Below are 15,218 nucleotides of genomic sequence, written 5' to 3'. Positions count from 1 at the left end.
TTTCTTTATATATTTTTTTTATAAAAATTACAAGTAAATGTTCTCTCACTATTTTTTTCCTTGAAAAAAGCTGCAAAAATTTTTCTCTATAATGTTGTACAAAATAAATCTGACCAATAAAACTTGTCAAGTCACATTACTGAAAATTTTTTAGTGGTGTTTTTGCCGTAGAGATGGTGGTCGGTCCTGGTCCGGTCCTGGTCCTGGGACCTATAAGTCCTATTGAACAGACCTGTAGACCAGGTTCTGAACTAAGTTATTATGGATCTAGTGATAACTAAATATAAAAAAAGTGAGTTGGGGTATTGGGATTCACTTTTTTATATTGATTTTACATAAAAAAAGTGAGTTGCGGTATTGGAATTCACTTTTTTATATTGATTTTATATAAAAAGTGAGTTGGGTATTGTAATTCACTATTTTATATTGACTTTATATAAAAAAGTGAGTTGCGGTATTGCGATTCACTTTTTTATATTGATTCTATATAAAAAAGTGAATTGCGGTATTGCGATTCACCTTTTTATATGATTTTAATATAATCGCAATATCGCAACTCACTTTTTTATATGATTTTAATTATATAAAAATTGCATTGCAATATCGCAGTGCATTTTTTATAATTAGCAAACTATACAGTATATAATTTAAACATAATATAATTTTACTTATGGCCTATGTTTGATTTCTATCTAATATATATTGATATTGCTAGGACTATTTATTTAGGACCTGGTCCTTAAAGATCTGCAGACTAGGTCCTAGGACCAGGTCTTTAGGTCCAGGACCTAGGACTTTACCATCCCAACTCTCAAAACACCAAACCACCTGATGTCGATCAATTTTGGAATAACGATATATAATCACTTGGTGTTATGTTTTTACAGGACGTAAAATATCATAAATCTTTCATATTTTAATAAAAAAAACATTGAATAAATCGAAATATAATTCTTTACGAAAAATAAAACTTTTTAAAAAATCATGAATGTCAGAACTCTTTTTTACGTGATCGTAATCATTTCAGCCTTAGCGTCGGTTTCTGAAGGTTAATAATTAAATAAAGCTTATTATTTTATTATGTTTAATTTTTCTTTCCTTTTTTTAAAAAAAAAAAAATAAATAAATTTATTTTTAAAGCTCAATTGCGCTGTGATCCTGGATGTACTCTTCACCATAACCGTTGCTATTGTCCGAAATATCAGTAGCTTCATTGTTAAGCACTTTCTTTTAGTATATACAAATATAAATTTACATATTTTTTAACTATTAGGAATCTTTAAATAAAGTCTGATTTATCCCGAAATTATTGTTAATTAATAAAAAATTATTTAGTTATTTTATTGTTAACGAAAGCAGAAATGAAATTTTGACGATCTTGATTCATATTCACGGTTTCAGTTGGCTTTAAGGCTATTTAGAGGCTTTTGGAGCAAAAAATTTTACGTTCGGAGCGCAATTTTGTATAAAAATCTAAATAGTTGATTTTAGCACAAGTATTAACTGCACATTTTACATGTGGTAAACCGTAAACTCGATACAAATTAAAGTGCAGCCTTCAAATCGAAGAAACAAGCGAAAAAAATAAAATTAAAAAAATAGATGAAAAATAAATGAATTGATGGAATAACAAAAGTGTTTGGTAAAACAATTTATCAAAAATTATTTTTATAAATAAAATTTTTTTTGCAAAAAAAAAAGGTTATGAAAGTTTTAAAAAAAAAATTGTTTACAATTATAATTCTATTATATTAATTGATGATAATTTTGTTAAGCATATTTTTTTTATTCGAGTATTTAATTACAGTTTATTCTTTATTTTCGATTTCACCACTTTTTTTTTTTATTTTTACAATTTTTATTATTTAACAAAATATTTTACATGATGTACCACATCTTACGAACTTTATGTCTAATTTACAGTATAGATATTTTTTATAAGGTAAACAAAATTTTTATTATCATTATCATATCGAATTTAGTTTACGTAATGTTTTGATCATCCTTCGCGTAAGATACGTATTACTTTTCTGGTGTGAAATGAATATCACGTATGAATTTTATCCGTAGATGTAAATTAATCAAAGTCAGAAATCGAAAAATTTTCAAGAGAATCTAAAAAAGATCAAATATAAATTAAACATTTTGAACTAAAAATAAATATCATGCATTAAAAAGGATTATTTGCCCATTACCTGTAGCATTAGAGGAGTTCTTTTGAACTTCATCATCATAATTTATTAAATTTGGAATTCGCTGGCTTCTGTAAACTTCTTGATGTTTTTGCAAGGTTGTTGTAAAAATAGGAATTATTTTATCGGAAGCTTCAAATTCTTTTTTGATTTTAATCTCCCCTGCAGATGAATCTCCTAGTATCCCTTGCATTCCTTGAATTATATTTCTCCAATTAAACAATATTGCCTGAATTCTTTTTATACGTGGTCGTTTTGAACTGTCATTATCCATGCATTGGTTTGCTAATTTAATATAACATTCTGGAGTTCCTTCTGCAAATTCTGGCCTTAACCCTTTGTTGATTTTGAGTGCAAGACTGATATCAAATGGATAATCCTTAAACGGAGGCCTGCCAGTCGATACTTCTGTCATCACAATACCAAAGCTGTAAATATCAGCAGCAGCTGTGTATGGATCTCCACGTAAAACCTCTGGCGCAACATATGGCAATACACCATATACTTCATCATTCAATTTACCTTTAGGAGCTGATAATCCCAAGTCAGCAATGTATGAACAAATATCTGTATCTAAATTAGGAACATACTGTATTGCGGCATATGATGCAGGAGCAGATGATGCAATAATATCGTCATTAAGATCACTTTTATTACTTAATTGTAAAATATTTCCACTATGAAAGTCACCATGCGTATAGCCAGCATTATGAATTGGGAATAAATCTTTAGATAATGTGTAAAGCAATGTTAATTTTTTTTCCCAATTGAGATTGCAAAAATTAGAAGATAAATAGTCCCGAAGATCTCCTTTATCAGCATATGTGAGAATCACCATATATTCTTTAGTAGATGTATGTTGGGTAAATCCATATACTTGGATTGTCAATCTACCACAATTATAATGAGTTTTAAACTATTAGAATTTTTTTAAAAAAAATTTTGTTAATACGATTTTAATTGTTTTTTATAGGTTCAAATACACTACCTCTCGTAAAGAATCACTTGAGGCTTTCATAAATTTTCCCAGAGTTTTTAATGCCACTGTAACTGGTTTGCTACGTGATGGTACATTCTGTTCGTATAAATTATTGTCAAAACATAATACTCTATATCCATCCATCCAAGTTGCACGATAAACGGTGCTAAATCCTCCTTCCCCTATCTTAACAATATTTTCGAATCTATCAAATGGAATCCATTCAAGAAAATTCTCCGTATATGACTCAGCTATGAGTTGAGTTTCTTTGATAAATTCATCAATTTCTGTATTTCCACTCGTCCACCCTTGATTCAATTTTTTAGGATCACATAATATACACCATCCATAATTTGTATTAAATTTTTGACATTGGGAGCATACACCATATTCTTCAAATCTAATAATATCATCAAAAGATGAAGATGTTTGCATATTTTCGATGGATTTTTTTGGAATTTCTGTTTCGTCTCGGGAATCCATTTCGTCTTTGAATTCGAATTAACGAAAAACAAGATTTTTTTTTTGACACGCAGTTCGTGACACTACATTAAGGCGTAAATCGTGACACTACGTATGCAGATTGCATTTACATAAATACCTGCAAAGTGCCAACATCTCATCAAAATTTATATAATGGATTCTATTGCCACTACCGGAATAGAGTTCGCTAAGGGTACCCTTGATACCGCCAATATTATCGGTAATGCGATCAAACCTTATATGCCTTTGATCAATACAGTAACTAATTTAATCAGCCAAATTATTAAAATTTATGAAACCGCTCAATATAACAAAAAAATCTGCAAGGCATTGCTTGTTCGTGCAGAAGCAGCTGAATTTGCTGTGAATATATTACAACGAAGACAAGATGAAAATGAAGCTTTATTTCTTCAACAAGCGTTTTATAAATCTTTCGTAAAATTTAAGGAGATCTTGCAAAAAATTAAAGATTTCGCTGGAGATGTTACAAACCTTCATGGTTTCAGGAAATATCTAAAATCAACAGCTATTAAGGGAAAATTCACTGAATTGATTGATGATTATGATACGGCGATGAAAGATTTGTCTTTTACAATGATAATTAGTAGTGATGAACAAAAAAAAATTGATAATGTCAGTCTTGAGGAAGATATTGCTGAAACATTAGAAGTATGTAATATTATTTGTTTTAATAGGTTATTCAACTAATTACTGTTCACTAAACCATAAATTGCTTTTCATTCACATCAGTTTGTTAAAAAAGTTGAAGGTGGTATTGATGGTCTTAGCCAGAAGGTTAATATGGTTTATCAATCCGTAGAACTTTTAAAAACACAAGCTTCAAGTACAAATAGCATATCAATTTTTGCCGAAGTTCATGCACCTGAAGTTGATTCAACATTCTTAGCTGATCCACCAATTTTTCGGAAGACTGATCAACGTGGCAATGATCCTTTTCTTGTTAGAAAAATATATAAACAAGGTATAGAAGTAGCATGCAAACCTATAATCATCCCAAAGAAAGATACTCTTGAATATCAAAGAACTCAAACTCATCTTGCAATTTTGGGAAAAATAAGTGAATCACGTAATATTCTCCTATTCTATGGAATTTCATATGTTGATAATCATATTGTTATGGTTCTCGAATGGGCGGAAAAAGGAAATTTAAAAGAAGTTTACAAACAATATGATATCACATGGAACAGAAAAGTTCATATGGTTCTCGATATTTGTCGTGGTATCATGTTTCTAAATGGTGCTAATATATTTCATCACGATATCAGATGTGAAAATGTGATGGTATGTGTAACGGCACTAATTAATTTAAATAATAAGAATAATACTTAAAAAAACATAACATGAATAATTTTATTTCCTCATCACGATTTAATGATAATTAGATAACCAAAAATTTAGAACCAAAGCTTGCAAATTTTGAACTTTCTCGTATGACAGGAGACGTAACCTCAAATATTAAATCTGGTATTTTAAAAATCATTAATTGGTTAGCACCAGAAAAAATATCGGAAGCGGAATATGATAAATACACAAAAGGAGGCTACACTCAAAAATGTGAAATTTTTAGGTTAAAAGAAAATTCATATTTTTAACTACGTACTACATTTTAACATGATTTTCCGTATTGTTAATTTGTAATTATGTAATGTCATTTAAATAGTTTTGGAATGCTTATATGGGAACTATGTTTCGAAAGGATTCCTTATGAAAATCGAAAGTTTGATGAAATATCATCTTATGTTAAGATGGGTGGAAGAGAAAAAATCAATTTTGGTCCTGCTAGCCCAGAAGATAAAGAAATTCAAAAGGAATTTGCAAATATTATTAGGCAAGGTATGATTATTCATGTTTTTTTTGTCCTTGCAATAAATAACAAAATTACTTTTCTTTGTTCAATTGATGCTTACATTATACTTTGGACTATAAAAAATATAATTCAAGCCTGGTGTCAGAATCCATATGAACGTATAAGTATTGCACGACTATTTTTGACATTGGAAAATTTAGCCTCAAAACACGTGATCTCTGATGATTCTTCTGGGCTTCTTCCTGATAAATCCATCGATTTGGATGGATCCAAATCCAAAGATTTTCATTTGCCACCATTTAATGAGGAATATACCCTTGTCGATGTCCTTCCTGACCCCATAAAAACAGTACCCCTTCTTGAAGAAGGAATTGCTGCTCATAAAAATAAAGAATATGAAAAGGCCTGGAAATGCTTTGAAGAGAATGCCAAATTTGAAAATGCTCACGCGAAATACTGGCAAGGATATTATTTACAAAATGGTTTATTTGTCAAAAAGGATCTTGATAGAGCTACTAAACTCTATAAGGAAGCTGCTGATGATGGTATCCCCAGTGCACAGCTTTGTTATGCATTTGCTATTGCAGCCACGAAGGATTTTAAGACAGACCAAAACAAAATTTCAGAGTTCCTTAGGTACTTAAATTTGGCTTCTGAAAATGGTAATCATGTTGCCATGCATAATTTAGGGGATATCTATCTTAATGGAAGACTTGGTCAGGAGAAAGATGAGAAAGCTGCTTTGAAATATATAAAATTAGCTGCTCTGAATGGAAATTCCAAAGCAACTGAGAAATTGAAAGAATTGAAAGTGAACATTTATGATTCTGACAATAATTAATACTAAAATATTTTCAAATGTATAATAGATTATTTAAATCATGTAAAAAATGTTATTATTTGTTATAATTTCAAATTACTTGTAGTATTAGTAGATTAACATTAAGGTTTAGTTTTAAAGCAGGTAGTCTGTTCAATTTAGCCAGTATTTATAATTGCATTGTTGAAAAATTTTATAAAATAATATGATTATTATATAGTTACATTATAAATTTTGAAAGAGAACGATTCCTTTGGAATCTGAATCATTTGCGGAACCTTAATCAAAACGTTGTAAAGACCAGGTTCTACTTCCAAATAGTTAATCAATTAACTTTTGACTAGTTATATCATCTTAGGAATTCAGATGTTACATATCAATGAGTCAATCGAATATTACGATTTTTAATGTTGGATATAGATATTATTTCTTGTTGAAATTTCTGAAGGATTACTTTTTCGTCTTGTACAAAGTCGAAGTTATTGAGGTGATAATTTTCCAATAATATCCTTTGAAAATAGCGGAAACTAATTCAATTCCAAATTTTGGATTTGTTTAGAAAAAGTAAGACTGAAAACATAGGAAGAAAGCGAACTAATTTTTTTTTGAAATATTTAACTAAATAATTACAATATACTATAACGTTAAAACAAAATGTAGAATCTCGTGACCATGATTTAAATCCAAATGAGGAAAATAGTGAAATTGATTATGAGACTGATGATGTTGATTTAAGATCCGTTATCTATCGATCATGAAGATTTTGGTGGAACCACACTTGATGATGCTATATTTGACAAGATGCATCTGAATGGCCAAATGAAATATATCGGGAATTATGGAAATTATCACAGAGTATCGATTATCCAATTCTTGCGGCGATAGAATAATTAAGTTAACAGTTAATTAATAAAAGTAGTCAAGAATCACATAATTCTGAAAAATTCTATTGCCAGTAAATACTAAGAAAGGTCGTAAATTTCTTGATGCTATCAAATTTCCTTATATGAAATTTAAAAAAGAAACCATCCCAAATTTTCAGGGTTTAGATTACAATTTTTATTATCAGCCGATTATTCATGGAATTAAAGTCCTACTCCTTCAACTTTGGTTCAAAACATTAACGTTAGATTTCTTAATTTGTTTCGACGCTAATAAATACTCCTTCAAATTAGATTCTAAATTATTTACGTTGATAATTACTAAAAGTCAAAAATTCTTGTTGTTCATCGCCTTGTTTAAGTTCAATTCCATACATCTTTTTGTTGAAAGTAATTGGTGGTATAACTAGAGTTCCAATCCGTCATCCGACGGATGATCAATCTCTTCTCATTTATTTTTGGAAAGAGACATTTATGTTTCATAATTTATAATTTAGGAACTGCATTCGATGTAAGGTGATCAGACTATGCATTATTTAATTAATTGAACATAAAATAAATGGGGTGAAATCTTAGTCAGATTGAAATTTTCATCCGTCGGATGATATTTTAATCCGTTCCTAATTTCTCCTCACTTTCATTTTTGAAAAAAAAGTTTATTTATTAAATTATATACTGTATTATGCTCTTAGGATATCCTTAAAAAAAAAATGCTCTTTTATATTAATTAAATGAGCGTACAACTGTCAAAATGTGATTATCCGTCGGATGACGGATTGGAATTCTAGGTATAACACAGAAAAAAAACATTCCTGTTGACAATTGATTATTATCGATAATAATTTACGCCGATTTCAACAACTTGTGATCATCTCAGAAAAACTTCAAAGCATCCTATTTATATCTCACTAAATGTATCACATTGGCAGCGAAATAAACCCTACGCCAAAGTGCTTATCTTTTATTTACCAAAGTTTAAAAGCAAAAGATAGCATTACAAAGAATTCTGAGTTGGACTTTTTTTTTTCAATAAAAGTATTGTTATAATATAAAATAAAGTATTACAATAAAACAATATACAATGTTTTTTAATTACATATAAATTTATAAAAAATTAGGAATTCTAAAACTATGCTTGTATAAAACATTACTATTTATTATGCCGATACTACGGATAAATTTATTATAGAGGTTTCGCAGTAGTTTTGCAGTTTCGGCACTATATAAGGGGTTTCGGCATTAGCAACTTTACCGTTACCTGGTACCGATATATTTTAAGATTAATTTACTCAGAATTGGTAAATAATATCAATATGCTTTAAAATACCTACCTATAAGCATACACCTAATAAAAAAGGAAGGCAATCAGAATTTCTTTTACAACACTAGCAAACATGACAGTAATAAAGATAATTAAGGAAGAAAAGAACAAAACAGTGAACTTCATTTTGATTTTTATGTTGATTTTATTTTTTTGTAAATGGTATATTTATAAAATTAGTATAAAGGGCTTAAAGTTTAGGCTATAAGCCCAATCCACATTCTGATAGCAAGAATTGTTATTGATTACTGGAAATGACATCCATTTTAGAAGTCAGTTTAGATACTTAAAATACTAACAGCCACTGAACATGTCTCCTAATTTTATGGCAATTGCTTTATAAAATTCAGATTGATATATCTCAGCCAATATTGCTTCAATTTTTATGAAATAATAACCATTAGACTTGTCTCATTGAGAGGAATTTGATATTTTGTAATTTGCTGTATTATAAATTTTGAATGTGATATATCAGATATTTTTAGTTAATAAAAATAATAATCGATCAAATTTAATATTAAATGATATTATTATTAACTAATTTTAGTTTTATTTAAATTTAGTTAAATAAAATTTTTTTAATTTAATAATCATAATTATTTTATTAATAATAATAATATTTTGAAAATTATTGTGTTAAATTTTAAAATGTAATATATCAGACAAATAATTTTATGACTAATAAAATTTTTTAAAATTCAATTATAATAGCAATTGGCTAAAATAATAATGATTATATTTATTTTATTTAATAAACAAACTATTATTTATTGATAATAATGAAAATGGGATTTTCCATTATAGTATGAGTTTTAATAAGAAGATTTGTAAAACAAAGGATTATATAAGCAAATAATAGAGATAGAAATATAATATAATTATTTTTCCATATATATATATATAAACATTTAATATAATTTCAAAATACATTATTTTAATATCCAATAATTGGATTTAATGATTTTTTGTTTATTAAACTCATCTTATTAAGTAAAATTTTTTATATTAATAGAAATAATACTTACTAAGGTATAATAATTAAAATAGCATTTAAGTTATTTTATAATATAATAGTCAAAAATTAAAAATTTATAGTTCATTAAATTTCTTTCAATAATAAGTTAAATCTAATGGTTATTATTTTATAAAAATTGAATATTAGTTGAAATACATTAATTTGAATTTTTTAAAAGTAATTGCTGGAATATATCTTTTATTTACTGACCAATACTAATTATACTAATTGTAAAAAATTTGGAAATTTTAATTAATTTAAAAAAAAAAACTTACAAAAAAAAAATAAAAATTTTATTTTTTTTCTAGCATTTTTTAACTTAAAAAAATCTTTATTATAAATTTAAAAATAGTAATATTATTTTAAATTATTTATTTTTATTAAATTAGAAAAAAAAGTCTAACTTAGTAATTTTTTTCACTGATTCAGTATTATAAGATAAATAAATAATCTTTAATAATTTTTGTTTTTAAAAATAATAATTTTATTTCTTATATTTTTTATGATTAATTTTACCATAAAATAATTGAACAAATTGAACTAAATTTGTATTATAATTTTATTTTTAAATGAAAATAATGTTAACACTTGTAAAAATTTTATTTATTTAAACAATAAAAAAAAAAATATAATGATATATATATGCAAATTTATACATGTCAAATTTATAAATAAAATCCCACATATACTAATTGACAATTATTATATATATAAATAATATAATATAATATTAATAATATATTCTAAAATACAAAGTTATAAAAATAAATACAAAAAAAAAATGAAATATATGATTAATTATTCAAGTTATATATATATATATAATTTTTTTTTTTTTAAGCAATAAAAATAAAAAAAAGAAAAAATAGAAATATTTTCGTTTTGTTGTATACATTGATATTGATACTGTATATATATTATTTATAACAAAAGATTTGATCAAACTAATTAATTTTGTACATAAAATTTTTTTATAAAAAAAAATTTTTTTCGTTTGATCTCTCAATTTTTTTTTTATAATCTAACTAAAGAAACTACTTTTGGGCATGCGGAAAACGATTTTCTTTCCCTTTTTTGATAAAAATCGCATGCTGCAAGCCTTATTATTATTTTTTTTTTAACCTATTTCTATAAATCAATTAATTTCAATTGCTTTGTTTCTCTCCGAGGATATCAATAATACTTCTCCTCAGTTGAGTCATTTTTCATGAAATCAGCAGACCCATTAACAGAAGGTATGAAAACTGGTGAATCAACTGACAAATTTGACATCAAAGTAGTGAGAGTAACCGTAGAATAATCAGTCTCATTATCATTATTATTATTTTCACCGTAGTTATTCTCTCCATTCAACATTCCGCTATTATCATTACCATATTCATTGGTTAAATTTTCGGTAGTTGTGCGTTTGTTTGCAAAATCTTCCAAGAAATCCCATAAACGAACGTTATCTAAGACTTTAACTTCTTCACCATTTTGAATAGTACGAACATTAAATTCCTCTTTTGTGCCATCACGATAAGTGTGCGCGTAGAAACAAGAAGCACCAAATTGACATTGTCCTTCACCATAATTAAAATTTCTACACGGAATTGTGCTAAAAAAACATAAATAAATTATATTTTGATTCAAAGAGAAAAAAAGTGAAATTAAATGTTAAATTTTCGCGTTTACCTGCATTTACGTTTATATTCGTTGATCACCCTTTGTTTCTCAGCACGATCTGTAATCCAAGTAGTGCTTGGAGTTATAAAGTGACTTGGTGTTCTACAAACGGGACATGCACGAGTAAGTTGATTATCCACAGATCTCAACTGACGAATACATTGTAAACAGAACGCATGCTCGCAATCTATTTTAAATTTGTCAATACTCGTGATTTTACACTTTAATTTAATACATAAAAATAATTTCTCAATAACTTACTTAATAGACCAAAACGAGCGTCTGTTTTTGATAAAACTTTCTCAAAGCAAATTTCACATTCAACTTCTTCTGGTTTAACACCATCGGCAACTTGGACTTGCTTGTTAATACATTCATTAATGTGTTCTACATTTTAAAAGGCAATTTATTTTATTAAACAATTTCTTAAATTTAATTTCAGATAATAACGTCAAAATCATACCTTGGTGTTCTTCAGGAGTAGAATAGGGATGCAAGACATGTTTAAGACAAGAAGGGCAAGGCATACCATGAAGATAATGACAGTGATCTCCATATCGACAGTTTCCAGCCATTCCGAAAGGACATAACTATGATTTAGCCAAAACAATAAATAATAAAAGAGAAAAGATACAAAAAGAAAGGATATTATTTCCCATTTTATACATCATTAAAAACTTAAAGCAACAAAAAAAAAAAAATTATTATTATAATTTTATTTTAAGTTTTTCTTTCAATACAAAGAATAAATAAAAAAAAGAAAAAAAAAAAATTATAAAAATCCCATCCCCCAAAAAATAAAAAATTTTTTTGCATTCAAATCATTTTTTTTTTAAAATATATATAGTTCACTAACAAAAATTGAAAATATTATGATACATATCGAACTTTCCATAGGAAAGTCTTTTTTTTTTTAATTATATATATATATATTATATTTATATCAACAAACCGGCTCATAACGCCTCGAGTCGATACTGAGTCCGGGAGTTGCACCAGAATCCTTCAAACCCGTTTTGGTAATTGCAGAGTATGAAAGAGGAGTTTTAGGTTGTTCGGATGATTTCGGAGTAGAAGCTTCTACTGACATTTGATCATTTTTATCCTCTTCCATGCTAAAGAAGATATCATCATCATTGACAAAAGGACTAAATGGATCTGGAGGCGTTGTTGGACGACCATTGGCATTATTACCATTGCCATTAATATTATTTACGTTTGGTCGGCCTATAATGCCGAAACTAGGATACAATGGAGAGTTTGTATCAGTTTGATGAACCTCGTGAGGTAATGGAATGTTTATAGCTGGAGTACCCGAGTAAGGACCATGATGATCAGAAGTATAACCTGATGGGTTATTATGATTGAAATGATGATTATTTTGATTGTGAATATGTAATGGACTAAGGGGGGAGTGTTGATCATTCCAATCTTCACCATAAGTATTATTTCTCATACTTGTACCAGAATGAATTCCAAAAGGATGTTGACCACCATATGCACTATTAACTTGTTGACCTTCATTTTGATTCATGTAATTAGCAGCTAATCCTAAACCAATGCCATGAGGCAAAGACCTTCCTGCAAAATGAATATGTGTAGGATCTACATGTGAATTATAATAATTAAGATGTTGACCATCTATATGCAAAGGATGTAACGTAGAGGAACCATTGAATAATCTCCTAGGACTTAATTCAGAAGTTTCTTCTTGTCTACTTCGACGTCTTTCACGTTCAGTTGGAGTCAACAAGTCATTCAACGAAGAAGGAATAAATTCTTCGTATTCATAAGCACCAAAATCATCAAAGACTGTATCATGTGAATAATCATGAAGTTCAGGAATACTATGAAGATGATGAGAATTAGCAGTAGGCGATAGCAGACCACTATCGCTAACATAAGAAAGTGGTAAAAAGATTGATTTGCTGTTAGGATTATGAAATGGAGAAGTTCCAAAAGATTCAGCAGTATTATTATGATTATTATTATTATGATTATTATTATTATGATTATGATTATTATTATTATGATTCATTGGACCACCCAAATGAAAAATATCAGGAAGTGATCTTCGTTGCTGACCGTTAATATTTATTGGTGCAGTTAAATGATCGTTACTAAAACTATTATTGATATTTCGTAATCTTGGAGCGGTATGATTCTCATCAGAGTAAGCAGATGGATCATTCAAAGAGGCGGTTAATTGACTGAACTGTCTGTTATTCGCATATTCAGAAGAACTAATCGGAATACGAGTAAATGGAGGAATTCCAGGAGAATTAAGAGGTTGATAATCATTAAGATCTTGAGGAAGCATCATAGGTGACCTAATTTCTGGAATGATACTATTGGAAATACTATTCCTTCCATTTTTGCCATTTCCATTTCTACCGGTTGAACTTAATTTACGTTCATTTGGTAAAGTATGAGAAAGAGCACATTTACTTCCAAATTTGCAGTTTCCTTTTAAAAAGTATTTACAAACGTAATTATCAGATGGAGGATCCTTGCTATGAGAGAAGACGCAATTTTTTCCTGCAGTACAAGCTCCACTCTTGAAAAATTTGCATGGGATATGCGCTAGATTACTGTTGCCTGGAGACATGATTGATTGGAATGGATAGAGAGGTGATAGAGAGATAATGGGATAATGGGATAATGGGATAGATGGATAGAGACAGAAAAAAAAAAATTTTTTTTTTAAGAGGAAAATTTTTTTTTGAAGAAAAGATAATCATTATATGGTTAGTAAGATTGATTAACAAAAAAAAAAAAAAAAAAAAATTTACAATCTAATTAATTAGTCATTTAACATGTAAAATACTGTGATCAACTTCGATCAGTTTAAATAAAGTCACTATTACTATTTAAATAATTACTCGATGAATATTTTAAAACGATAGAATGAATACTTTCTCACGCAGCACTAACGCAGTAGACTAATTGTATCCTATCCAACTCTCTATTTTACTAATTTTTAACTTTTTTTTTTAGTTATTTTTATTTCTCCGTCATATAAAACCAAATTTAAATCATGCGTTTATCCTAAATTTAATAAATAAAAAAAACTTTCACTACTTACTTTTTGAACCGTTAGACTTTACGTCATTAGAAGTAGTATTACTTCCATTTTGATTTCCTTTACCTCTTCTAGGTGGCTGCGAGAAGCCAGGAGTCACACTACTTGTAGGAGTAACTGGTGCAGATATTGCCTGAGAAATGGGACTATTCAATTGTTCTTGTTGATAATTGAAAAGAAAAGATTCGGAAACTGAGCTAGGTATGGAAGGAGATGTTACGATTGAGGGTATGGTGAGAAGGCCGTTGTTTTCCAGCTGTCTTGGATAAAGTTGAGCCAAGATCGAGGGTGGATTCGGAAGTGAACTTGCTTGCATTGCGAAAATATTGTTGGCAATTATAGCGCTGACAACATACGCGTTATATTATTTTTGTATCTATTTTTTTTTTATTTATAGTTTTTTAAGGATTTTTTCTTTTCTATTCTTTTTAAAGGAACATATATTTTTATTTTTTGTAAATATAAAATGTTTTTTTTTTAAAAAAAAAAATAAAAATAAAAATATTTTTTTTTTTTTTGGTTTTGAGAGAGACAAGACACTGATACAAAGATAGAAAATATTTTTTTTTAGTAAAAAAAAAAAATGAAAGAAGGACGACAGGTGCAGGGATATCTTTTTTGAAACGATGTAAACTGAATGTTGAGTGACTATCTACCTTGCCTCTGAATGGGATTACAAAATGGAGTCGCTCGGGTATGTGTAACCGAAATGATGAACCTAAAAAAGAAACTATCCCTGTGTTTAGATATGGTGTGTTCGCGGTAAATTGAAATATTTAAGATGGCATGTACAAAAAACAAATTATTTTTGTTTCCCGTTGCTCAAAGTTGAAGATCAAAAGGTTATGAGACAGTTTATAGGGATTATTTTGTGAATGGAAATAAATAAAGTACCTATTTATTTATAATAAACATTAAAAAAAAGAAAAGGATTTGTAATAAAAAAAAAATT

At 27.9% G+C, this 15,218-nt stretch overlaps 3 protein-coding genes across 3 annotated transcripts; 1 reads left to right on the top strand and 2 right to left on the bottom strand.

Annotated features, from left to right (window-relative positions):
• Nucleotides 1-1,935: 1,935 nt before the first annotated feature.
• Nucleotides 1,936-3,654, bottom strand: OCT59_018334 (uncharacterized protein; the record flags this gene model as incomplete). Its single annotated transcript, XM_025317332.2, has 3 exons — nucleotides 1,936-2,115; nucleotides 2,196-3,108; nucleotides 3,181-3,654. 3 exons carry the CDS (start codon nucleotides 3,652-3,654, stop codon nucleotides 2,078-2,080), a joined length of 1,425 nt encoding a protein of 474 aa, XP_025178433.2. The 3' UTR covers nucleotides 1,936-2,077.
• Nucleotides 3,655-3,807: 153 nt separating this feature from the next.
• Nucleotides 3,808-6,323, top strand: OCT59_018333 (uncharacterized protein; the record flags this gene model as incomplete). The annotated part of the gene is made up of 4 exons (XM_066148715.1): nucleotides 3,808-4,323; nucleotides 4,405-4,956; nucleotides 5,058-5,242; nucleotides 5,336-6,323. The coding sequence occupies 4 exons, from the start codon at nucleotides 3,808-3,810 to the stop codon at nucleotides 6,321-6,323; spliced, it is 2,241 nt and encodes a 746-aa protein (XP_066004616.1).
• Nucleotides 6,324-10,218: 3,895 nt separating this feature from the next.
• Nucleotides 10,219-14,851, bottom strand: OCT59_018332 (uncharacterized protein). Its single transcript, XM_066148714.1, has 6 exons — nucleotides 14,270-14,851; nucleotides 12,137-13,782; nucleotides 11,648-11,774; nucleotides 11,446-11,571; nucleotides 11,194-11,371; nucleotides 10,219-11,116 (listed from the first exon to the last, which is right to left on the bottom strand). The coding sequence occupies exons 1-6, from the start codon at nucleotides 14,580-14,582 to the stop codon at nucleotides 10,693-10,695; spliced, it is 2,814 nt and encodes a 937-aa protein (XP_066004615.1). The 5' UTR covers nucleotides 14,583-14,851; the 3' UTR covers nucleotides 10,219-10,692.
• Nucleotides 14,852-15,218: the final 367 nt, after the last annotated feature.

Source organism: Rhizophagus irregularis, chromosome 27 (assembly GCF_026210795.1).
Source record: "Rhizophagus irregularis chromosome 27, complete sequence".
In the NCBI taxonomy this organism is placed as follows: Eukaryota; Fungi; Glomeromycota; class Glomeromycetes; order Glomerales; family Glomeraceae; genus Rhizophagus; species Rhizophagus irregularis.
This window is presented reverse-complemented; position numbering and strand designations above follow the sequence as displayed.

Bases quoted from the DNA above. Each gene is read 5' to 3' on its own strand.
- OCT59_018332 (XM_066148714.1), bottom strand. From the start codon at position 14,582: ATGCAAGCAAGTTCACTTCCGAATCCACCCTCGATCTTGGCTCAACTT. The intron at 11,572-11,647 runs GTATGATTTTGA...TTTAAAATGTAG, and splicing joins TACTCCTGAAGAACACCAAG to AACACATTAATGAATGTATT. The intron at 11,372-11,445 runs GTAAGTTATTGA...AATTTAAAATAG, and splicing joins CGCTCGTTTTGGTCTATTAA to ATTGCGAGCATGCGTTCTGT.